We start from the raw sequence: 26,463 nt of genomic DNA on the forward strand, positions 1-26,463 counted from the left end.
CTTTACTTTTTTTTTTTACCATGAAATTGGGCAACAGCATATCCAGAAGTTGATTAACTCTATGCCAGATTGTTGCAAGATGTGTAATTGCAGCTCAATGAGGAACAACAAAATATTGAAGACTTATTTTGCTGATTTACAATATATAATACTATTACATTAACTTGTGATTTCAGTTTGTACACAGAAATGCAATAAAATATGTGTTTGGCTGTCATGATTGCCATTTGCATGATTTGTCATATTTCCATTAATTATTCATTTTACCCTTTGGGAAGATATTTATGGCACTTAGGTATATCAGGTGGAGTCTTTTTATTGGATTTCAGTCAGAGATATACAGTATATCCCATTTAACAAATGCATTTCGAACACTTCTGCAACCCACAAAGCAGAGCAAAACACATTATTTGCAAAATTCACAAGTGATGCAGTTTTTTTGCATTTAATTTTAAGCTATGTTATTTTGGATTGGTGGATAGTCCACTGAATTTTTGTTTGTGAGGAGTCTTGGTGCCACAATCTGTGACTGTTTAATATATGAGCAATTTAGAATAACTTTAAAGAATGAAATACCAAATTTGATAAAATGGTAATGAGCATGCATGCCTTTTAAATAGAAATAGGTATGATGTTTTGCAGGACTTTGCAAGGGCAGTTTTTAAGAAAATACGACATATGTCTATGTTATTACTGGCTGTGAAAAGGACTTGTGGTATATTGTTTTTCTTCTCCTCCCACCCCTGACTTTGTCTTGGTCGTGGTTGACTGTGGCTGAGTGATGAGGAGGGAATTTGTTTCAGTCAGACTTGGCTGGCTGACTGAGTGCCAGAATAAAAAAAAAAATTTTTTTTTTTTTTTTTTCATTTTATTTTATTTATTTATTTATTTTTTTCTTGCTGGTAGTCACCAGTATTGCACTACCTCCAGTGAGTGCGGGATTATAGTGCAAATTGCATAGACAGTACAGTAGACCCTGGCCCAGCTCCACGTGCCTAGGGATGGGTGCTAGGTGGCAGACACCCATCCCTAGGCTACTTGTTTTTTTTTTTTTTTTTTTGTATAACATATTATACATACATGTTCACACATGTAATACTGTAGTTCTGCTTGAATACAGATTATGCAGGTGGAGATGGATGTAGGTTTGGTTGCCGTAGACATATATACATACATCACTGACGTGTGTAAGTCTGCACGGGTAGCACAGTGGTATCGTCACCATCCTCCCTACATCGGATGGAAAAGGCCTGGGTTCGAATCCTGTCAATGATGCAAGCTTTTATGGGCTTTTTCCACTAATGGCTGAGATAGTCTGTCTCAGGCATAGATAGCAAGGTTTCTTTCCACAGAACCTGGGTTTTTTTCGTCCAGCAAAACAAGAAAATCGACCAGAGAACACACGCAATTTAGAGACATAAATATGGGTTTATGTAATGAATTATGGGTGACCCTAATATAACATAATTTTAATCATCGCCCTGTCCACCTTATATATGTATTTATTTTGCCATCCATCCATCATTCCTCTTGTTGAGGTTGAGTGGTGTGTGCCGTTCGTTTATCTCTTTTATGGCTTGGTAGCTTGTGCTGTTTTCCTGAAAATAATCCCAATTTTCTAATCACCTTCTTCTCTTGTTCACTGAAGTCTGTCAAACCCTTTTCTTCTTTTCAGTCGATGGTCAGGAAAGAAGGAGGTCTTGATGACTGACTTCGGGTTGGAAGCTCTTTGTCATCACTATCCTAGTCAGCTCATAATCTTCTCCAGCTTAGCGTTGGTCCAATTTGTGATCTGAAGGAGTAAGTTAGTATTCATACTTTCAGTTATTGAGCATGGTGGATAGAAGCAATCATTACAAAGTGGAGGACTACAATCAGGGTCGAGAACATCACAACCAAGCCAATCCCCATCAGAAGAGGAATCTTCCAGAAAGATGCTCTGAGTCGCTATGGTTCTATCTAGCAATTATGTCAGTTCTGGTTGATTTTGTGGTTCTTTGGTCTATCAGCCAGCTATGGGGTGCAGAGTCGAAGGCCTTGCAGTAGTCGATGTGAGCCTCAGGTTTGGTTGCTTCTTGTAGGATTCCTCCATAGCCGCCACATCAGTGGTCGATTGCAATTGATGCAATTGCTCATTGCATCTGTTTACATCTATTCTGGTTCTCCAAGAGATCTGATATCTTCTTAGTTATGTAGCTAGTCAGGATCTTGTAAATTGTTGGGAGATATGTGATCAGTCTGTACTTTACTGGGTTGTGGTGTCTTTTTTCTTAGCCTTCAGATAGGCAATTCCTATCCTAACACAGTTCCACTGTGTTAGGGTGCCGTAACATCTGGGTGAACTGCTCTGCTATGTGCCTGTGTGTGTGTGTGTGTGTGTGTGTGTGTGTGTGTGTGTGTGTGTGTGTGTGTGTGTGTGTGTGTGTGTGTGTGTGTGTGCAGCTGAAATTCTTGTACCAGTAATTGCAATATTCTCTCCCTGGGGTTGATTGGTTGTGGGACTTCCTGATCAACTGTTGCACTTTTCCTTCCTGAATCTCAATGTGCACAATCTATTGTATATCCTTGGTTTAATTCCATTCTAGGGGTGGATACTACCATTGTGCCTAACCTCTGTGCTCCAGAACTCAAGTGCTTTCTGTTCAATGGGTCTGTTGCCCTCCTTCTGCTCTTGTCTGATTTTCCTGTAGAAGGCATTCTGATTTTCATTCAATATCCAGTTGTTTCTTTTCCTCTGGGCATGCTTTATATATTGGTGAGGTCTCTTAGTGCAAGGAGCTTCTGCTTGGGGTGCCCAGGTATTCTTCAATCCTCTGATTAAGGTCTCATATTTGCTGTGGATGTTACTTTCTTAAGGACAGTCTTCACTTGATCAGCTTCTTACATCTGTTACCCCATTGGTATTGGGTCAGTTGGCTTATCTGCACTCTTAGCTCTTCTATCTATTGAAAGTTTTTAGGGCTACGGCTAATAGAGAAGTTTTTAAAATTTTTTTTCTGTTTTATTAACTTAAATTGGCATATTAATTTATTTTCTAGAGTAGCTTTATATTCCTAGTTATGATACTTAGTTTAATTTTTAACTTTGATAGAGATATTGTAGGTTATTACTTAGTATCAGTAAGGGCACAGAGAAGTATGTTACCACAGAGTACTAAGATACGTTACTCTGGGATTACTGCTACCTATATGCAGAACTTTACATTTGTCAATGTTAAACTTCAGTTGCCACCTCTCAGCCTATTTGCTGAACATTTCTAGATCCTGCTGCAGTAGCATACTATCATTAGTGTCATTAAAAACCCTGCCAATCATGTCGTCTGCAAACTTAGATGTTAAGCCTGATATACCTTCATCAGCAGTGGCGTAGCTACCATGTAGGCAGGCAGGGCAATTGCCTCCGGGCCCAGGCCCTGTAGGGGCCCAGCATCTTTGACTGTCTCCTGTTTTTGCAATTTTCATTAATTAAGTAGGGACCGTAACATGTTCTTTGCCTATGGGCCGAAAAAGAGTAGCCATGCTTCATCAATATTAGCATTAGCATTAGTAGAGGCATTTGATGCAAGAAAGCAAGCTTATGCAGAATCAGCCAAAAAAAAAAAAAAAAATCACTACCACTTCACCCCTCTGTTCATTCGAAATACCTGTCCAGCTGAGCCTTAAACTTATTTAGGCTATCAACTTCCACAACAAGGGATGGAAGTCTGTTCCACCAACCAACCACCCGCTGGCTAAAGGCAAATTTCTGCACGTCTATCCTACATCTGTCTTTCCTCAATTTGAATTTATGCCCTCTCAGGTGATTATTCTGAGCAAGAGGAAGAATCCCATCAGCATTGAGCATGTTCAAACCATTCAAGGTTTTATACACCTCTATCAGATCACCTCGCTGGTGCCTAGTCACCAGACACTGTAATTTGCAAAACTTAAGTCTTTCTTTGTAAGAGCACCCCTTTGTTCCATTCACTAAACTTGTTGCCCTTCTCTGTACTCGTTCCAACAGCTCTACATCCAACTTCCAACATATTATTAATAAATACAGAAAACAACAATGGACCCAACACTGAATGCTGGGGGACTCCACTAATAACATTAGTCCAGGAAGAGCAGTGTCCATTGATTACCACTCTGTCTTCTCCCATTCAACCATCCCTTTATTCATACCAGCATTTTGCCCTTAATGCCATACTGCTCCAATTTGTACAGTAGTCTTCCATGTGCAACAGTATCTTTCCTAAGATCCAAGTATATGATATCAAAATTATTTTTTGCATCCAGTTCCTTTGTGACCACATCATAGTACCAATCAAATTGGTCAGACAGGATTTCCCCCTTAACAAACCCATGCTTTGTCCGAACTATAACCAAAGTGTTGTCTAGATGATCCTGCAGTACTTCTTTAAGATCCTCCTTTGTGATTTGGGGTCACATTTGCACATCTCCAGTCCATGGGGACCTCCCCTGGGTCCAAGGAAGCTCTCATAATTAAGGCTAACGGATTACTTACTCCCTTTGCAGCCTCCTTTAATAGAACTGGATAGATTCCATCCATCCCGGGTGCCTTTCTTATGTTTAACTTCAACAATTTCTCCTTCACTTTGCTCTCAGTTATTAAAAAATCATTTAGCTCCCTGCCAGAGTTTGATAAACTTCTGGCATTCTCCTCCCTGGATAACTCGTGTGAATGTAGATGCAAAAAATTCATTCAGTTTGTCAGCTACCAGAGCAGGATCCTCAGCAGTCGAACCGTCAATATTAAATGGACCAGTCTGATTCATCCTCTTCTTTCTAGAGTTTACATAAGTAAAGAACTCGTTGCTGTTTTTCTTTGCATCATTTGCCAAAGATTTCTCGTAATCTGCCTTTGCCTTTGCCTTCCTAACCTCCTTTGTGAATTGATTACAGACCAGCTTATATCTACCCTAGACTTCTGTGTGACTTGATAATTTATATGCATCCCATGCATTTTTATTCTCTGCCACAAGTCTCATTAGTTTGTCTGACATCCATTATTGTTTAACCTTGAACAATATTTCTTAGTTGGTATTAAAAGCCTAGTAGCTTCCAAGATTAATTCTTTGAATGCTTTCCATTTAGAATTTGCTGTTGGTAACATCATCAGTTGGTCCTACTGTGTAGAATTTAAAAACTGTCTCTGACCACAGTAGTCACCTTTACAAAAGCAAAAACCCTTCCCTTTACCCCTGACGGTAGTTACATCTTTGAGTAAAACTATATCAGCACACTGTGATCACTGCCACCTAGTAGTTCCTTTATTGCTAGATTCTTAATGCATGATGAATCACTACTGATAATCAGATCATGAGTATTACTCCCTCTGGTTGCCCCTTGAACATGTTGCTGTGGAAAACAATCATCCAATAAATCTATAAAAGTTTTGCTTGTGTGCGAGTGACGAATCACAAGTTCCAGTCACTATCTAGGAAGTTAAAATCCCCCATTATAAGACGAATTGATTTACTGGCCTTCTATTTCTCTGTACAGCTGTTTATTATTACTTCCCCCAGGGGCTCACGTCTGGTGAGTATGGGCTTGGCACACCCAGGGTCCTGATCTGGATATCATCATTCTTCTCTTTCTTGGTGATTCCTTTCTACTTCTCTCTCTCTCTCTCTCTCTCTCTCTCTCTCTCTCTCTCTCTCAGGGTAACCTGGGATTTTTTTTTTTTGGCTGGTGCAGCATAAGCCTCAGGCTTCCTTGCGTCATATGGGTAATAATAATTATAATAATTATACTCATCAGAATCATTAGGCCTATAACACACTCCTACTCTTAATTTTGCTTTCCCAGTGTCACACCAAATGTCACACCAAACTGACTCAACATTGCACTTCACCCATGTCAACTGGATGCACCTACTTAGATTTTATGTGATTCTTAACTAACAGCTATATAATACTGGCATAGATGCATCATAGTTAACCCATAAAATTAAACTACATCTGCAGTGTAAAGGCACTGTTTTAATTATATCTCATTGTGGCTACCTTCACAATGAGATACCAGGTATTGCACTACTTTGAATAAGTAATGCTTCTCCAGTAGAGAAGATACTGTTACTATTCTCAGTGGGCACTACCACCCAGACAACACCGTTTTAAGGCTTGCTCGGCTATCATCGGTGGGTGGACAAGTACCCTGGTAATGCAAACATGCCATCGCAATTGCAAAATTAATTCCACAATATGACATGCCAAATTTATTATATAGTTTATTATTATTTATTATATATTTAATTTAAACCCATATGGAATTATGCCTTGTGCATTTAGTCTTTAAATACAGTATCACCCAGTGATGATAGCCCAATGAGCCTTAAAATGGTGCCATTTGGGTGGTGGTGGTGCCCACTAAGAATAGTAACAGTACCTTCAAATAAGTAGTGCTTCTCTACTAGAGAAGCACTACTTATTTGAAGTAGTACAATTCCTGGTATTTCGTTGTGAAGGTAGTCACAATATGAGATATAATTAAAACAATGCCTTTACATTATGTCCGTAGTTTAATTTTATTGGTTAACTATGGTTTTTTTTTTTTTTTTGTTATTTGGTTTTTAGGAGCATTAGCAACTAAGGCCATATTGCTCCGGGAATATGCGGTGGTCATTCCCTGACCTTTCCGCATCCTCCATATTTGGTGGTGACGGGCTCGAACCCCGGTCTAATCAAGAAGCGTGTGCTACGCACTGCTGCTCCTTCCTACCTGGCTACGGAGGCACCCGGTTAACTATGGTGTATCTACACAAATATTATATAGCTAATTTATACCCATATAGAATTATGCCTTGTGCACTTAGTCTTTAAATAAATCAACTAACAGCATAACCCCTCTTCCATCTGTCCATCCTTCCTATACACATTGTACTCTCCAAATTCCAATTCTGCATTCCTTATATCTGTGAGACACCATGTCTCTGATATGCCAACAATAGCTGTCTTTGAAGTTTTGACCACCACCTCAAATTCATCAAATTTATTTACTAAACTCCTAGCATTTGTGTACACACACAAGTATACATGCAACTGTTTCTACTCTTAGCTACCCTAACACAGCCCATGTATTTACTTGTTCCACAATGACTCCCAGCAGGCTCTGAAATACCCTGCATCTTGTTTTCCAGGTTGCTGCTAATTCCAATAGAAGCAGTGCAAGAATCACTTTCACCTCTGCCAGCAGCTGTTGTTAATCTATCAGTCCATGTATCCCCCCCTAAGCTAGCAGTTTTCCGACCCACCTAACACTGCCTCGAACGCATCAGCAAATATTCTTGCAACCTTTCTATTTAAGTATATCCCATCCCTGTAGAAACAGTCTCTCTTGTTAACAAGCACAGACCAGGCTGAGAAAAATTCTACCCATGAACGTTGCACAATCTCTCCAGGGCCAAATTGGTTGACAAGGCTCTTGTCATATACTCCCTCCTATCGTATCTGGGTAAAATTGCAGACATTTTCATATTCAACCGTAACTCATGGCTTTTTTTCAACACTGACTTTGTTAAGTAATTCTGCCATTCTCCTACTCTTAATGTCATTAGTGCAAATGAGTACAACAACAACCTTTTGTGCCCATAAAAAATGATATCTGCTGAAGAACATCATCATCCTTTGCCCCTGGCAGACATACCTGGTCCTCTTCCACCTATCCTTTTTGCACAATATATTCCCCGTTTCCCTGGCAATAGTCACTGATAACAACTGGTTCCTGTGGGACCAGCGCATTCTGTTTGGCGGTTGTTGCTGTGTTGCCTGGTGATCGAGTGCAAGCTCTGGCGTTAATGTGGGCAGCTGAGAGCTTGATGGGTCCCCCAATTTAAGTCCTTTAATGACCAGGGCATGTCTTCCAGAGGCAAAAGTTGATGATGTTGTAGAATAGATATCATCTTTTAATGGCACAAAAGGTGATATTGTTGTACACGTTGGAACTAATGACATTAAAAGCAAGAGATCTGCAGATTTACTCAACAAGTACAGGTTAATGTTGAAAAAAAGTCGCGAGTTAGGGTTGAATGTGAAAGTGTCTGCAATTCTGTCCAGACATGATAGGAGGAAGTATATGATGAGAGCATTGTCGATCAATTCGGCCCTGGAGAGATTGGGCAAAGCTCAAGGGGTAGAATTTTTTTCAGCTTGGTCTGTGCTTGTTGACAGGAGAGACTGCTTCTGCAGGAATGGGGTACACCTAAATAGAAAGGGTGCAAGAATATTTGCTGATGCTATTCAGGCAGTGTTAGGTGGGTCGGAAAACTGCTAGTTTGGGGGGGTACACAAACTAAAAGGTTAACAGTGGCCGCCGGCAGAAGCAAAAGTGATTCTTGCACTGTTTCTATTGGAATAAGCAGCAGCATGGAAAGCAAGGCAATGGAGATTTCCAGGACTGTTGGGAGTCATAGTGGAACAAATAAATACCTTGGCTGTGTTAGGGTAACTACGAGTAGAAACAGGTGCATGTACACCAATGCTCGTAGTATAGTTAATAAATTTGATGAGCTTGAAGTGCTATTCAAGACATCAAAGGCAGATATTTTTGGGATATCAGAGACATGGTGTCACAAAGATATAAGCAGTGAAGAATTGAAATTTGGGCAGTACAAAGTGTACAGAAAGGATAGATAGGATAGGATGGGAGGAGGGGTTATGCTGTTAGTTAAGAAACACATTGTTAAAAAAACTGGAAAGTTAAAAATCCCCCGTTATAAGACATTCTGATTTTCTGGCCCCAATCTATTTCTCTACAATTGCTCATTATACTCATCATATTCATTAGGCCTATAACACACACCTACTCTCATTTTTCCTTTCCCAGTGCTTATGTCACACCAAACAGACTCAACATTGCATTGCCAACAGGCCTTGAATGGGTTGACCATGCTGAAGTCTGATGGCATCCTTCCACTTGTTCGGATTATGAACCTAAGGGGCATAAATCCAAATTAAGAAAAGACAGATGTAGAACAGATGTGCGGAAATTTGCCTTTAGCCAGCGGGTGGTTAATTGCTGGAACAAACTTCCATCTGTCATTGTGGAAGTTGATAGGTTAAATAAATTTAAGGAGGAGCTGGACAGGCATTTGGAGGGAATAGGGAATGGTGTGATTTTTTTTTTTTTTTTTTTGGTTGATGCTGCATAAGCTCATACACTTGCTTTCTTGCATCACATGCCACTACTACTACTATTACTACTACTACTACTACTACTACTACACAAAATCTAAGGAAGAGCATCAAATTGATGTTGGTGGACAATGCAATGTTGAGTCTGTTTGGTGTGACATAAGCACTGGGAAAAGAAAAATGAGAGTAGGTGTGTGTTATAGGTCTAATGAATATGATGAGTCTAATGAGAAATTGTACAGGGAAATAGATTGGGCCAGAAAATCAGAATGTCATATAACAGGTGATTTTAATTTTCCAGATATAGCAAGACTTTTTTGGATTTATTGGATGACTGTTTTCTATTGTTTGTTTGTTTGTTATTTGGTTTTTAGGAGCATTAGCAACTAAGGCCATATTGCTCCGGGATATGCGGTGGTCATTCCCTGACCTTTCTGCATCCTCCGTAATTGGTGGTGACGGGCTTGAACCCCGGTCTAATCAAGAAGCGTGTGCTATGCACTGCTGCTCCTTCCCACCTGGCTACGGAGGCGCCTGTTTTCTATAGCAACATGTTTGAGAGGCAACCAGAGGGAGTAATACTCTTGATCTGATTATCAGCAGTGATTATGCATGCATTAAGAATTTGCAGATAAAGGAACCACTGGGTGACAGTGATCACAATGTACTGATATGGGAATTACTTAAAGATGTAACTACCATCAAGGCTAAAGAGAAGGGCTTTTGCTTTCATAAAGGTGACTACAGAGGTCTCAGTCAGTTTTTAAATTCTGTACAGTGGGATCAACTGATGATGTTACCAATGTTGAATTCTAAATGGAATCCTTCAGGGACTTAATCTTGGAGGCTACAAGGCTTTTCATTCCAACTAAGAAATCCTGTTCAAGGTTCAAGCCTAATTGGGTGTCAGATGAATTAATGGGGCTCATGGTAGAGAAGAAAAATGTATGGGATGCATATAAAATATCAGGTGACACAGAAGCCTATGGCAGATATAAGCTTGTCTGTGATCAAGTCACAAAGGAGGTTAGGCAGGCGAAAGCAGATTACAAGAAATCTTTGACAAAGGATGCAAAGAAAAACAGCAAAGAGTTCTTTACTTATGTAAACTCTAGAAGAAAAGGGATGAATCAGATTGGACCACTTAACATAGAGGGGTTGACTATTGATGATCATGCTCAGGTAGCTGATAAACTGAATGAGTACTTTGCATCTACATTCACACATGAGGAGTTATTCAGTGAAGGGAATGCCAGACATTTATCAAACTCTAACAGGGAGCTAAGTGATTTTGTAATAACTGAGAGCAAAGTAGAGGAGAAATTGTTGAAGTGAAACATAAGGAAGGCACCTGGGGTGGACGGGATCTATCCAGTTATATTAAATTAGGTAGCAAAGTAACTAAGCAAACCCTTAGCCATAATTATGAGAGCTTCCTTGGACTCAGGGGAGGTGTGCAAATATATCACCAATTCACAAAGGGGGTTCAAAAGGTGACACAAGTAACTATAGACCTGTTAGTTTAACTTGTGTCCCAGGTAAAATAATGGAGTCACTGGTTAAAGATGCACTGCAGGATCATCTAGACAAGTCTGCAGCAATAAATCAGACACAGCATGGGTTTGTTAAAAGGAGGTCTTGTCTGATCAATTTGATTGGATGCTATGATGTGGTCACAAAGAAACTGAATGTCAAAAATAATTTTGTTATCATAAACAGTGGATTCCGGTTAATTGGGGGGAGCTGTTTATTTGGGACAAATCTTAAAAAACAGAACCCAATTGAGAAAATAGCCAGAGTTTACTTCGCTTAATTGGGATAACATGCTACTTAATTGGGACAACATGCAGCTTAATCGGGGCAACAGACTGCAGCACTGGAGATTACCCTACGATTGTCTCCGACCAAACCACATGGTATGGTCGGATTTCTGGAGATCACAACCATAGAACAATAAAAACAATTAGCAGTCACCTCTTTATTGAGCTTTTCTGTTAGTGCAATCTTGATCTTATTGAATTTGCGATAATACCGACAGCTGGAATTCTGTGGGTTATGGTGAAATGTGTTTACACTTCCATGAAATCTTCAATCACATAAAAAATTAATTTTCACAATCTTCTCTTTATTCCTATATTTAAAGTTTCGTAACTTGTTACTCTATTCTCACTTGTGCGTATTGTGTTACTTGCAATTTGTGTGTGCCATGTTCTTTGTTATTGATTGCTTATCTTTTTACTGTTTTAAATTTTAACCCCCACCCCACAAATGTCAGTGAACAGAAATGTCAACTAGTTAGTATGTACATATTACAGTACGTATTAATTATTCTGATTATCACGTATGTTCTTCTGATTTTCATGTATCATTTATTTTTTTAATTGGTAAGGTAATAAAGGGTAAATTTGTGCTTAATATATCTTTACTTTTATAGCCTGTGGATAATATTCCTCCTATTTTCGCTAATTAGAATCTCTATTTAATAGAATTAAAATTCAATTCACAAACGTGATCACAATGGCCAGCGCTTACTACACATCATATAATGAACGGTACTTTACTATGGCGAGTCCATCGTAATGCGATTTGATTGTAAAGTGAACCAATTGTAAAGCGGGGGTTCATTGTATTTTTAACTATTTATGTGAAACTTCAGATAATTGGGGTAGCCGCTTAATCGGGCCAAAACACACTAGTCCTGATGTGTTCAAATAAATGGAATCGACTGTACTTGGATTTCAGGAAACCTTTTGATACTGTTGCACATGGAAGATTGCTGTACAAATTGGAGAGGTATGGCATTAAAGGTAAGTTGCCAAATTGGATAAAAGGTTGGTTGAGTGGGAGATGACAGACAGTGGTAATCAATGAACACTGCTTTTCATGGACAAATGTTATTAGTGGAGTTCCCCAGGGTTTGGTGCTGGGCCCAAACCCTGGGGAACACCAAACCCGTTTTGTGTATTCATCAATGATACTGATGAATACATAAAAGGATTAATGTCAAAGTTTTCAGATGATATAAAGGTTGTCAGGGTGGTTAAAGACAGTATACTACTCCATCTGTATCTAGACTAATTGGGCAAATGGGCTGAGAAGTGGCAACTGAAGTTTAACATTGACAAATGCAAAGTACTGCATGGGTAGCAGTAACCCAAGAGAAACGTACCAACTGTGTGGTACTACACTCAGGGAAGTAGAAAGTGAAAAAGACTTGGGGGGTAACTGTGCAGTCAGATATGAAGTTCTCTGTGGAGTGCAGATGGTTGGTTGGTTGGTTATTAGGATTTTTATGGCGCATCAGCATCTAAGGCTATAGTGCGCCAAGAGTGCAGACGGGCTGCCAGAGCAGGTCATGTAGTCTTGTCAATGATGTATAGGAATTTTGCTAGCAGGGACAGGGAGGTGATTATACCATTGTACAAGGCAATTGTCAGGCCACAACTAGAGTACTGTGTACAGTTCTGGAGGCCTTGTTTTAGGAAGGATGTAGAGTTGCTAGAATGAGTACAAAGAAGGGAAACAAGATTGGTGAGGAGAACAAATGGGTGCTCTTGCTAAGGCTTAAGCTCTGCAAATTGTAGCACCTGGAGAGTAGGCACCTGCGAGGTGGTGTGATTAAGGTGTATAAGGCCCTGAATGGGTTGAGCAAACTGAATGCTAATGGGATTCTTCCTCTTGCTCAGTTTAAGAACCTGAGGGTGCATAGATTCAAATTGAGGAAAGACAGTTGTAGAAGAGATGTGCAGAAATTTGCCTTTAGCCAGTGGGTGGTTGATTGGTGGAATAAACTTCCATCAGCTGCTGTAGAAGTTGACAGCTTAAATAAATTCAAGGCAGAACTCGACAAACATTTAGACTTATGGATGGGTGAAACGAGAATGTTTTTTTGTTTTATTTTTTTGGCTGATGCTTTATAAGCTAGCTTTCTTGCATCATATGCCTCTACTAATGCTAATGTTAACCAGATGGGTGGGGGTGGCATATCATTTTGTAAAGTTAAATACACTAAAGTGAATTTATTGCAAATTTATAAATTGCAAAATAAAAAAAAAAAAAACCAAATGCAGAAATATACTTTATTGCTGGAATAAACAGAAGAGTAAGTCAGCTATAATTAAGTGTATTAATTTAATTATAACATTACATTAATAATTTAATTATAACATTAGATTAACTGACTTTACATTATGATTGTGGTAGTTCTTACTTCACTGGCCTAAACTGTTGCTTATGTCTTTTAATCTTCAAATTAATATAGAATTTTATTCATAAATTCTAAATTATGCATTAATTTTCTTAATTATTTGGTTTTATTTTGTTTCAATTTTATTAAGGCATCAGCCACAGATACTATTATGTGCCAATAATCATTAATAAGTCACTGTTGTAAATTTGATCTCCTTCTCTACTCCTTGTTGAGCATCCTAATGTTATTTTTTATGACAACACTAACAGTCAGAATTAGTTTGAATCTGTATAGAGTTAAGGCCATGAGATATTAGTATGATGTCTCTGTAAGCCATGTCTATTCTCTGGTCAATTTAACCGTTTTTAGAGATGGAAAATTCCTTGTTTCTGAGAATAAAACTATTCAACCTTTTTCTGACTAATTTTGGAATGTTCCTTGTGTCACAACAGATGCACACGTATCTTGCAATTTCAAATAGGAGGTTTAATTGAACCCAGCCTTCTCCTTCTGTACTATGCAAGAGAATGCTACTGCTGCTGCTATCTAGATGTCCTGCTTGATTAAGAAATGTTATATTGTAGTTCATGTAGTTAATATTTTTGCCATTACTTTGTGAAATGAAGTATTGTCCTCTGTCCTTTTAGCTGTTGAATACATTTTGACAAACTGAATGAAAACTTTCATATGTTAATAGCAGATGAATTTATAAGATGTAAATTATTTTTTTTTTACATTCACTGAAATTGAATTTCATTTTTTATGAAAGAACTGGAAAATAAATGGAAAATAAAATCCAAATAACTCCATATATTATCATTGATAGTTTATTTTATTTTTTAGTAATTCACCCTTGTAAATATAATCACCTCTCTCCTTTTTTATAGAGCATTCTGGTAATTTCTTTTTTTTTTGTAGGGTTACACCACTCTGACATAATGCTTATTAACTACCACACTAAAAGGGACAGCAGTTCGGTGACTTCCATCACTTTTGCCATTCAGAACTTTGAAACGGTTATAATTTTACTTGTAATTTTAGAAACTAAAATTATGGGGGTATAATTATGTTTTTAAGCAGTCATGAATGACTCAGTATTTAATATTAATTAACTATTTTCACTGAATTTTTTGCTGGTGTATTGTTTATAGACGTATGGAAAAATGTTAGTGCTTCCAACAAGTTTCCTAATAAGACATTTATTTAAAGACAGAGAAGAAATATGTCCACAAGTTAAAAATATATTTTATTACACAGGAACTTGAGGAAGAATATCTGAACTATGTCTAGAACTGAAATATTTTGGCTGTTTAAATATAGAAATAGAATTACAGGAGTGGAATCAACATTACTAGAAAAGAATAATTTATTTGGTAGAAAAATTCCATAAGCTGCTAAAGAATGGTGTTTGTTACAAAGCCTTCTACAGAGCTCAACTCTTTAGAAGAAAATTTAACCAAAATAAAGTTTTCTCCTTTCCTTAGTGGAGTCACTTTGAATGTTGTTTTTACATCCTTACCAGACGAAACAGGACTATAAAGTAAAAAGAAAAGTCAACTTGACATTTCATCAAGAAATTGTTTTATTTCATGCAGAATATACCTGTGTACATGGGATAAATTATGTACAACGCATGGAAATTAATTTACATATCTATATAATATACATATAAATTACAGTGCAACCCCAATATAATGTGCCTCTTCATATCACAGTTTTGGATATATTGAGGGTATTATCATGTACCCCAAAAAAATTTATGAAAAAAGTACAGTAGGCCCTCATAATGCGGTTCGCTTTACGCTGATTCGTTATAATGCTGTTCTTAAATTATAACCCATATCTGACTATAATGCTGTCACAAATCACCATAGCACTCTTTTACAGATTGCATTTTTGGCATATTTAATGAAATCGTTTCATTTGATGGAGTCGACAGCTTGAAAATGAATAGCAAAACAGCATTAAAACGTTTCCCACGCCAACTTGAGAAATTTTCCCACGATCAGTGAAATTTATCCCACGTTAATTTAATAATGGTAGATAAAATTGAAAAAGCAACAACGTCTGGATGCAGTACGAAGGCTATAAATATAAGAAAAAGACTGAATTTGAAAATTAAATTAGACATTTTGAAGCTAATTGATTCCGGTCAACTACAAGCGGATGTGTGTCATAATTTAGGACTGGCAAGTTTAACTGTAAGGACAATTATAAAAAATAAAGAATTAATTTTAGCAGGGGGAAAGACAGCTGTTCCACTGCAAGCAGTTAGGGCTGGGCTACTATTAGGATTGAAATGGTGAGACTTTAACTAATTTTATTGAAGATAATATCCAATGCAGAATTCAGTTAAGTTAAATATTATAAAAAAAAAGACAGAGAGATTAGCCTACATGATGATCTGAAGAAAACTCACCTAAAAAAAAAAAAGCTAAACCATTTAAAACTAGTAAAGGCCAGTTGAATAGATTTAAAATCCAGGGAGAAGCCATAAATGCAGATCAAGGAGCCGAAACTTCCAAAAAAGAACTTGTTAAAATTATTGAAGAGGGGTATTATATGTTATACTTCTCAACAAGTTTAACATAGATGAAGCAGGACTTTTTTGGAAACGAATGCCTAAAAGAAGTTTCATATTGAAAGAAAAAAACAAACATACCAGGTTTCCAAGCTTTATTGTTGGGTGGTAAAGCTGTGGGGGATTTAAAATTAAAACCCCTTTTAGTTTACCAGGAAGAAGGCCAAAGTACAACCCAAAATTGACACAATTTTCATGATTAAATTCATCAATTAAATAAATGATTTTAATTGGAATTTTAAGTTTAATTTTGATACGTAAGTAGTTACCACATAATTATATATGTATGTAATGCAGAATATTTTATATGTACAAATATTTGAATATTAAATATTTTGACCGACATTTGTGCATCTTTTCACTACCGTTTATTATTGAATAGGAAATATCCTATGGCATCGACCACAACTCACAAATACGTATGTTACCTTATGGGAATGCGGTGCTTGCTTAGCACGGATTCACTTAGTGCTCTGTTTTTCTGGAACGAATTATCAGCATTAAGTGGGGATCACCTGTAGTGTGTTCAAGGAGCCGAAACTTTCAAAAAAAGAACTTGTTGAAATTATTGGAGAGGGGTATTATGTGTTATATATGTTCAAAAAAGAACTAGCAATTTCATATTGAAAACTGGAAAAAAAAAAGTAAATACTGTATATACTCATATCTACTGTGTATTACCAGATGTATCTACTTGAGAAATTTTCCCACGATCAGTGAAATTTATCCCATGTTAATTTAATAATGGTGGATAAAAATGAAAAAGCAACAACATCTGGATGCAGTACAAAGGCTATAAATATAAGAAAAAGACTGAATTTGAAAATTAAATTAGACATTTTGAAGCGAATTGATTCCGGTCAACTACAAGCGGATGTGTGTCATAAGCACAAGAGGGGTAAATTAGCTAAAAATTGGCTGTATATTCAGCACTCAGCTGCAGAGTAATTTTTTTAAACCACAGACTGATCAGAGATTACTCCAGTTTTGCCCCTCACCTTGAGATGCAATAAAAGAGTATATCAGTGGAACGCTAATTACAAACAGCTACCTCTGGAGGGGATTACAACTACCATCTGTCAAGTGCATTTCATTAGTTACAAAGTAAATTTTTGCAAAGAACAGCATGAGTTCCTTTCTTCGAACTATAAGTTACACTTAAGATAGCAAAAACTGCTAACATCTAAACTAGACAAAAAAATTACATGAACTGACAAGTGATTTATGGAGAAATGGAGAAATCAGGTGACCACTTTGGCACTATGATAGTCATGACAGTTTGGTTTTGATTTAGTTTTCTCAAAACATGCTAAATTCTAGGGCATCAGAAATAAATATGTGGCAAAATTAGTAAATCAGTATGACTGAAGTAATCACCATCAAAAGAAAAAATGATTAGTTGAAGAAAAGTTAAGATTATCAAAAGAGTTAAGAATGATGAAATAAAATGCAGTATATTTTGCAAGTGTGGAATTCCAGAAGTAATGATCCATGGTTGGATGAAACAGCAAGTAAACTGAGTTCATTCATAGACTCCAAAGAAGATGAAGTAGGCCTCCAAAGAAAGAAAACTAGGCCTCCAAAGAAAGAAAACTAGGCTTTGTGAAAATAGTGATGTGGACTACTTATACAAATGGTTTCTATGGAAGCGTAGTGAATATATACCAATAAATGGCATGATTTTGAAAGCACAGGAACTTAAATTTCATAGGCTACTTGGTGGAGATGATGATACATTTAAAGTATCTGAAGGGTGGTTTTGGAGTTGGAAGGCTTTTTGTGGGATATCACAAGTAGTTAGAGGCAATCTGCATTTGGTGACATAACAGCAACAGAAGCATTTCCTGAATCCCTGCATAATGTGATTCAAGATGGTGAATTTACAGATGAACAGTTGCATAACTGTGATGAAACAGCACTGTACTATAAACCTCTCCCAGACAAGTCACTGGATATTAAAAAGGCACCAAACAAAGTGGGTATGAAAACTAACCAAGAAAGAATTACTGTTTTATTGTTGCAAACAAGACTGGAAATCACAAGCTAAAGCCAATGCACACTGGTAAACGTCAAAGTTCCCAGCATTTTAAACATGTCAACATGAAATCGCTACCTGTGATTTATAAAAATAGCTCCAACACTTGGATGATGAGTGATATTTTCACATTGGTTTACTCACTGATAATACAAACTCACAAAGTGAGTTTGTATCATCAGTGAGATGCCAATTTCTTTCCGCAAAACTTGAAGAAAAGCCTCTGTTACTGTTGGATCACTGCTTGGCCCATCCTTATTGACATTCTGAAATCGAAAGATGGCATGATCAGAGTCGCTTTCTGCCAAGGAATGCAAATACAACTGCACTTCTTCTGCCCCCCCACGGATCACGGCATTATTCAAGTCTTCAAAATGTACTATCGTGGTCTTGCTGGTGTTGTGAATTTAAAAATTGGAGTTCTAGAAAATCTGAAAACATTAACACTGAAAGATGTTGCATACAATATTGGATTAGTGTGGAAGAAAGTAAGCTCAACAGAAATTGTAAACTGCTGAAAAAAATGTATTGCAAAAGACGAGATCATGAATAATAATCTTGAATTAGCAGTATTTTCAAAACAAGAAGCATAAGCTGCTTGTAATGTACTTGGTGGCAGTCTCGGAACAAATGACCCGCCTGCTTATATTGAGGTGGATACAGAAGCTCCAATTGCACATTACCTGAATAAGGAAAAAATTGCAGCTTCTGTGAACAGTGGGAAAAAAATTGACAAACAACATGACTGCAACAGAGGGTGACTCATTTAAGTAAAAGTACCACAAATTAACAAAGGGCTTGAAAGCATTAGCATTAGTAGCGGCATATGAAGCAAGAATGCAAGCTAATGCAGCATCAGCCAAAAAAAAAAACGCTTATACCTGTCCAGCTCAGCCTTAAATTTATTTAGGCTATCAACTTCCACAACAAAAGATGGAAGTCTATTCCAACAAACAACTACCCACTGGCTAAAGGCAAACTTCCACACATCTATCCTCCAACTGTCTTTCCTCAATTTGAATTTATGCCCTCTCAGGTTTATTCTGAGCAAGAGAAAGAATCCCATCAGCACTGAGCATGTTCAAACCATTCAAGGCTTTATAGACCTCAATCAGATCACCTCGTAGGTGCCTAGTCTTGAAACACTGTCATCTGCATAACTTAAGCCTTTCTTCGTAAGAGCAACCCTTTGTTCCTCTCACCAATCTTGTTACCCTTCTCTGTAATCGTTCCAACAGCTCTACAGTCTTCTTAAAATGAGGCTTTCAGACCTGTATATAGTACTCAAGGTGTTCATCGCCTTATACAAGGGGATAATCACCTCTCCTTATCCCTGTTAGAAAAATTCCTGTATATCACTGACAAGACACCATGAGCTACTCTTGCAGACCGTCTGCACTGCTCAGAAAACTTCATATCTGCCTGCACAATTATCCCCAGATCCTTTTCATTCTCCACCACTGTCAGTGTAGTACTACAGAGTTGATACGTTACTCTGGGGTTGCTGTTTCCCATATGTAGTACTTTACATTTGTCAATGTTAAACTTCATTTGCCACCTCTCAGCCAATCTGTTCAACTTTTCTAGATCCTGTTGCAGCAGTGTACTGTCATTAGTGTCATTAACAACCTTGCCAACCTTAGTATCATCTGCAAACTTGAACATTAAGCCTGATATACCATCATCAATATCATTAAAAAATACAGAAAACAACAATGGGTCCAACACTAAACCATTAGGGACTCCACTAATAACATTAGTCCACGAAGAGCAGTGTCCATTGATTACCACTCTGCCTTCTCCCACTCAACCATCCCTTTATCCGTAGCAGTAATTTGCCTCCAATGCCGAACTGCTCCAATTTGTGCAGCAGTCTTCCACGTGCAACAGTATCAAAAGCCTTTCTAAGATCCAAATATACGATATCAAACTTATTCCCTGCATACAGTTCCTTTGTGACCACATCATAGTATCTAATCAAATTGGTCAGACAAGACTTCCCCTTAACAAACCCATGCTGTGTCTGAGCTATAACTGAAGTCTTGTCTAGATGATCCTGCAGTGCTTCTTTAACCAGTGCCTCCATTTCCCTGGAACAGAATTTAAACTAACAGGTCTATAATTACTTGTGTCACCCTTTGTGAATTGGGGTCATTTTTGCACATCTCCAGTCCATGTGTACCTCCCCTGAGTCCAAGGAAGCTCTCATAATTATGGTTAAGGGTTTTCTTACTTCCTTTGCTGCCTCCTTTAATATAACTGGATAGATCCCATTCACCCCAGGTGCCTTTCTTATGTTTATCTTCAACAATTTCTCCTCAACTTTCCTCTCAGTTATTACAAAATCATCTAGCTCACTGCCAGAGTTTGGTTCACCTCTGGCATTCCCCTCCCTGAATAACTCCTCATGGGTGAATGTAGATGCAAAATACTCATTTAGTTTGCTAGCCACCTGAGCAGGATGATCAACAGTTGAACCATTGATATCCATTCCACCAATCTGATTCATCCCCTTCCTTCTAGAGTTTACATACGTAAAGAACTCTTTGTTGTTTTTCTTTGCATCCTTTGCCAAAGATTTCTCATAATCTGTCTTTGTCTGCCTAGCCTCCTTGTGACTTGGTTACAGACCAGCTTATATCTGTCATAGGCTTCTGTGTCACATGTTAATTTATATGTAACCCATGCATTTTTCTTCTCTGCCACATGTCTCATGAGTTCATCTGACCTCCAAACATTAATGAGATAATGGCACAGTTTGAACATCACAGTGATAGTGAACATTTTCATTTATTGAATCTGACCAATATTAAATTATGTACTGGAAAAATGCTCTCATCAGTTCCGGCAAACTAAATTACATATTTCAGAATGAATGCGTAAAATATATGTCCATTGTGTATTAGCAGGATATAAAGGGAATGACATAACCTTTAATAGTTTTGGTCTGTATACTAATAAAACATTAGTAAATAAAGTATTTATTTATTAAATAAAGTATATTATTATTATTTTTATTAGCTATATGGTGCAAGGAAGCCTGAGGCTTATGCTGCACCAGCCAAAAAAAAAAAAAATCTCAAGTTACCCTGATAGAGAGAGAGAGAGAAGTAGAAAGGAATCACCAAGAAAGAGAAGAATGATGATATCCAGCTCAGGATCCTGGGTGTGCCAAACCCATACTCACCAGATGTTAAAAAACTGGGAAAAAAATTATATAATTTTTTTCAGCTATAATGTGCTTCACTTATAATGTGGCTATTAATGTTATCACCTGACACCTGCATTTTACTGGGTTGCACTGTATTTTGAATAGATAACTTGAAAACAACTAAATATATTAAAAAAATTTAATATATTGTAAACACAATATGCTAAAAAAAGGATAAAATGTAACTATACAAATAAAACTGAATACACACAAAATATAAATTTAAATATTAAAATGAAAGACAAATCATAAAAACAATCTTGGTAGTTTTCGATGGCCTATGCTACTTTCTTCAGCCAAACTCTTGAATACTGTGAGAATATAACCATGGAGAACGAAATAAATCTTGGAAATATCATTTAAGAATGGAACAGGTTTGAGTCTGTTGCTTTATTTCAAATTGTTTATGCAGAATACCTTACTCAGAAAGTAAAATAAATACTTACCCTGATAAATCCGAAATCAGAGAGGTCGCCTGACGAGGCATCTCCAGAGTGAAAGTCCCACTTTTAACTTCTATGGGTAGCGAGTTAACAAACGAAACACGAATCTCTATTTCCTTACCTGCCTCTGTATTATCAGGAGCCTGCATAAAAAAAAATTAAGTGCATTACTAATATCTTTATAGCATAAGAAATATGAAAATATTGAATTTCCTTAAGCTATTTTGCCTAAAAAAAATTATATTTGATACAGCAGTAATTTAAATGGCAATCAGTGTCAAATTATAATAACACATAAAGAAAGGGTTAATATTTTCAGATATATGCAATAATTTTTTTTTATTATTATTAGCTATATGGTGCAAGGAAGCCTGAGGCTTATGCTGCACCAGCCAAGAAAAAAAAAAAAAAAAAAAAATTCCCGAGTTACCCTGATAGAGAGAGAGAGAGAAGTAGAAAGGAATCACCAAGAATGTGAGCCCCTTTCCGACCCACTTATTTCTGCCTCAATAGCATTAGCAAATATTGCACCCTTTCTATTTAAGTGTATCCCATGCCTGTAGAAGCAGTCTGTTAACAAGCACAGATCAGGCTGAGAAAAATTCTGCCCCTTGAGCCTTACACAATCTCTCCAGGGCCGAACTGATCGACAAGGCTCTCACTTTATACTCCCACCTATCATGTCTGGGCAGAATTGCAGATACTTTCAAATTCAAACTAAATCACGGCTTGTTTTCAACATTGGCCTGTAGTTGTTAAGTAATTCCACTGGTCTCCTACTCTTAATACCATTAGTGCCAATGTGTACAACAATATCACCTTTTGTGCCCTCAAAAGATGATATCTGCTCTACGTCATCAACCTTTGACCCTGGCAGACATACCCCTGGTCCTGTTCCACCTATCCTTTTTGCACAATATGTTCCCTGTTTCCCTGACAATAGAGTCACCAACAACAACTAGGGACCAACGCATTCTGCCTTGGGGGTTGCCGCTGTGTTGAGTGATGTTCAAGTGCAAGCTCTACATTGATGGGGGCAGCTGAGAACTTGATGGGACCCTCAATTTAAATCCTTCGAGGGCATCAACCCTGTCCTTCAAGCTCTCATATAGGCCCATAACAACACTGAGTTAGCCTGATTTCTTCACACTCCTTACTCCACAATTGCTCCACAAACATCAAACAAGCAGTGCATTTCAAAAGGCTGTGATTGAGAGGACAACGCTCCCTCCCCTCAATTCTCCCCTGACCCATAGCTCCCATTAGTTTGAGCCTTTTGCTTTGCTGCTCTGGTCTGAGTCATGATTTTTAGTCAATTTCAAATAAAATTCCAATACAAAATATAACCCTAAACTTATATCCCAATGCAGTTATAACTCTATATATATATGTATTTCAGTAAAGAATATTATCTCTGAGTTACGTTATATGACCTGTTTTATCTGCTGTTAAGTTATATGTATTAATTTATAATGTTACGTTTGTAAAAACTAGGTCGTTATATGTATTTAGTTAAAAAAGTACAATTCAATTAACAATGAAATTTAATAAGATTAGTAAATTTTACTGCATAATATCATTGAATTGAGCTGATTTCTTAAATTCTCAGCTATTTCATCGATCCTAATAGCTACTGTGCTTCTACTTAAGCTTACACTTTTGAAGCTTTTTACTTTCTCTGGACACAACACTTCCACTACTTTAATTAAACACTCACTGATAAAATCTCCTTCTGTAAAAGGTTTTGATTTTCTTGCAATTAAATGTGATAACAAGTAACTAGCTTTTATGGCTGCTGTATTTTCCTCAGAAGGTTTTGTAAATAAGTTTTGCTGTTTTTAAGAATTGATTTCAATTCTAACAACTTACTTTTAATGTTTCTCAGTGCATTTATCATAGATTTCTTTATGATGTGTATCATAATGTCTCCTGATACTGTATTCTTTGCAGAATAAAATATATTTACTTCATATTAAGTATACTATTTTGCTCTTTTTCTGGATGCGGTAACAGTCTAGCTCCCATTTCTCTTGGAAGTTACAGCATTCTTCCTCGATTGTTCTTTTCTTACTCATACTGGTATTAGGGGTTGACAACGTTTATTATTATGCATCTTTTTAATTTAATATAAATAAAACACATTAACTGCACACATTAACTAGTTAAAAATATAATTCAAGAATATACAACTGAGCAAACACTTTGTGGTCTGTAGTACTCAAAGCTGCAGGCAGAGGCTTAAAAATGAAACATTATATTCTATCTTTTCTCTCTTTTTTGAGTGCTGCATTGAAAATTGCTTAAACGTAAAATTTGAAATAAATTATGTGAAAATAAAAGTAAACTTAATTAGTATTTTTTTCCATTTCTTTTAATTAAAAAAAAAAAGATTTTCAAGAAATCTTGGTGGGCCACGTGTTTGACATGCCTGATGTACACCTATGCTAGAAGAATAGTAAATAATGATGAATTTGAAGTGCTGATCAAGGCATCAAAGGCAGATATTTTTGGGATATCAGAGTTGCAGCATCTGGAGACTAGGCACCTGCAAGGTGATCTGGTTGAGGTGTATAAGGCCTTGAATGGTTTGAGCAGGCTCAATGCTGATGTGATTCTTCTGCTTGCTCAGATTACGAACCTGAAGGGGGCATAGATTGAAACTGAGGAAAGGCAGTTGCAGAATAGATGTGCAAAAGTTTTCCTTTAGCCAGTGGGTGGTTGATTGCTGGAACAGACTTCCATCTGTTGTTGTGGAAGTTGATAGCTTAAATAAATTTAAGGCCGAACTAGACAAATGTTTAAAGTGACTGGATGGGTGAAACAGGAAGTTTTTTCTGATGCTGTAAACTTTGCTTCCTTGCATCACATGCCTCAACTAATGCTAATGCAAATTCCAAAAGATAAAGTAAATGTGGCATAAAAAAATTCTGGATGGAAATGAATATCACTGGGATTAGAACTGAGACATATTTATGAAATGAATTAAGAACTAGAAAGTTAAAATAATTCCAGTTCAAATATTAAAAGATCCAGGAGAAATATCGGCTGTCTTTTACAGCCGATATTTCTTCTGGATCAGCGTCAAGAATTCCCCAGGGCTCTGTAGCCTGCAATTAAGTTAGGTGTGTGTGTGTTAAGTGCCAGAGCAATGATGCAACACTAGCCTGAGACCAACTCATTCATCCATGATGTGAAAAAAAGCTCATAAATATTCTTTGCATTACTGACAGATTTTGACCTCAACTCTTTTCTACCCGAGTTCCACCACTGTGGGAGGACAGTGATTACAACCAGTACACTATCTGTGAGGGCTAGCCTACCAATTTCAGTCCCTTTATACAGTTAGGCCACTGTGTTCTGCTGGATAAAGGCTCTCTTTTTCTTTGCCCTGAGTCGTGCTGACTTGTGTAAGGTGAAGTGTTCTGTTGAAGTGCTGTCATTCTTGAATCTCTTGGATTCACAACAGGAAATAACGAAGATATTTTGTTCAAGAAAGTGATAAAATTAGTTGCATGAAAATAAATTGAGATTACTAAAATAAGTAACTTGGATTAATTCTTCACCTTCCTCACAAAATTACTAGCAACTCTATAACAATCTTAATAAAGATATATTTCAAACATTTCCCCACAAAAATATAAAAATATGCCAAAAAATTCTGATAGTACAACAATCGTGAAACAAATAACTTATTTAATGAAAAATCCTACAATCTTTGGCTTATTCAATAATGAATTGAAATTTTTGGATATTCTTTCAATAATGTAACCTACACTTTTCTAAACAACAGAAGTAGAGCTTGACCTACCCAAAGCTCTCTCTCTCTCTCTCTCTCTCTCTCTCTCTCTCTCTCTCTCTGTTTTGCCACATTTCTCTGCAACACAATCTTTTTTCCATAATGTATTTTCACCATGTCTGAAAACACATATGGAACAAAACAAAACCTGATAATATTCGTGCAATTACCCATTAAAATAAGTAATTATTCACTAGAGAAACCAGAGATGGACTGGGTTAAAAAATTCTTACTGGGGAAAACAAATAGAATGTATCAGAGGTCAGAGTGTAATACTGAAAATCACACCAACCTCCACTGGCTTCTGACCTCTGGCCCACCAGGGTTTCTCAAATGATATCAGGTTTTGTCTGGTAAGTCTTCTCCCAGTCTGCCTCTGGGAGAAACTACGATTCTGTCAAGTCAACCAATGCAGGGGTGGGGGGTTGAATCTGTTACTAAAGAGCACAGTGAGGTGATTCGTGAATTTCCCCAGGGAACCCAGAACCTGCAGTTTAACTACTGAATTTATGATCTTACTTTTTTGTATGGTGAATCATTCAAATACACTTATATATATATATATATATATATATATATAAATACACTTATATATAAATAAGAAGGGTATCTGGAAAAATTACCAAAAACAATTCAACAAAACTGCAATTTATCAAAAAAGCAGTTCACCAAAAACACAGTTCATCGATATATAAATTACAATAAGTAACTAAGTAATAATGTTTATTTTTACTCTAGAGTCTTTATACAATTCACCAAGAAGAAAAAAAATAAATTTTATTGAAATATGTAATAATTATATAAATATTATAAAATTTTAAAAGGCAAATCTTTCAATACAGTCTGCAGGTTTATGGAATTTTTATTGTTAAGAACTGTGTAAAATGGAAAAACCAAACCTACATATGTTCTAACTATTTCTATAAAAGTAATAAAATTATTTAAACAGATTAAATCTAGGAATTTTGAGAACCTAGTGGTATTTGACCACTTGAGAAAAATTACACCCTTTCCATTGGTTTCCTACTTCTGTGGTGGGTGGCATTTTATTTTAGAAATATTTTCTTTAATGCTA

At 36.9% G+C, this 26,463-nt stretch overlaps 1 protein-coding gene across 1 annotated transcript in view; it reads right to left on the minus strand.

Annotated features, from left to right (window-relative positions):
* Nucleotides 1–14,716: 14,716 nt before the first annotated feature.
* LOC150079132 (annulin-like) overlaps nt 14,717–26,463 on the minus strand; it is a 156,913-nt gene continuing 145,166 nt past the window's right edge. Inside the window, exons 14-15 of the mRNA XM_090382964.1 lie at nt 21,596–21,735; nt 14,717–14,855 (exon numbers count right to left, since the gene is read on the minus strand). Of these exons, the coding sequence (XP_090239090.1) occupies nt 14,717–14,855; nt 21,596–21,735 (279 nt within the window). The remainder of the gene's footprint in view (nt 14,856–21,595; nt 21,736–26,463) is intronic.

The sequence above is a fragment of the Mastigoproctus giganteus genome, chromosome 10, assembly GCF_048544385.1.
Source record: "Mastigoproctus giganteus isolate SK-2022 chromosome 10, ASM4854438v1, whole genome shotgun sequence".
Classification (NCBI taxonomy): domain Eukaryota; kingdom Metazoa; phylum Arthropoda; class Arachnida; order Uropygi; family Thelyphonidae; genus Mastigoproctus; species Mastigoproctus giganteus.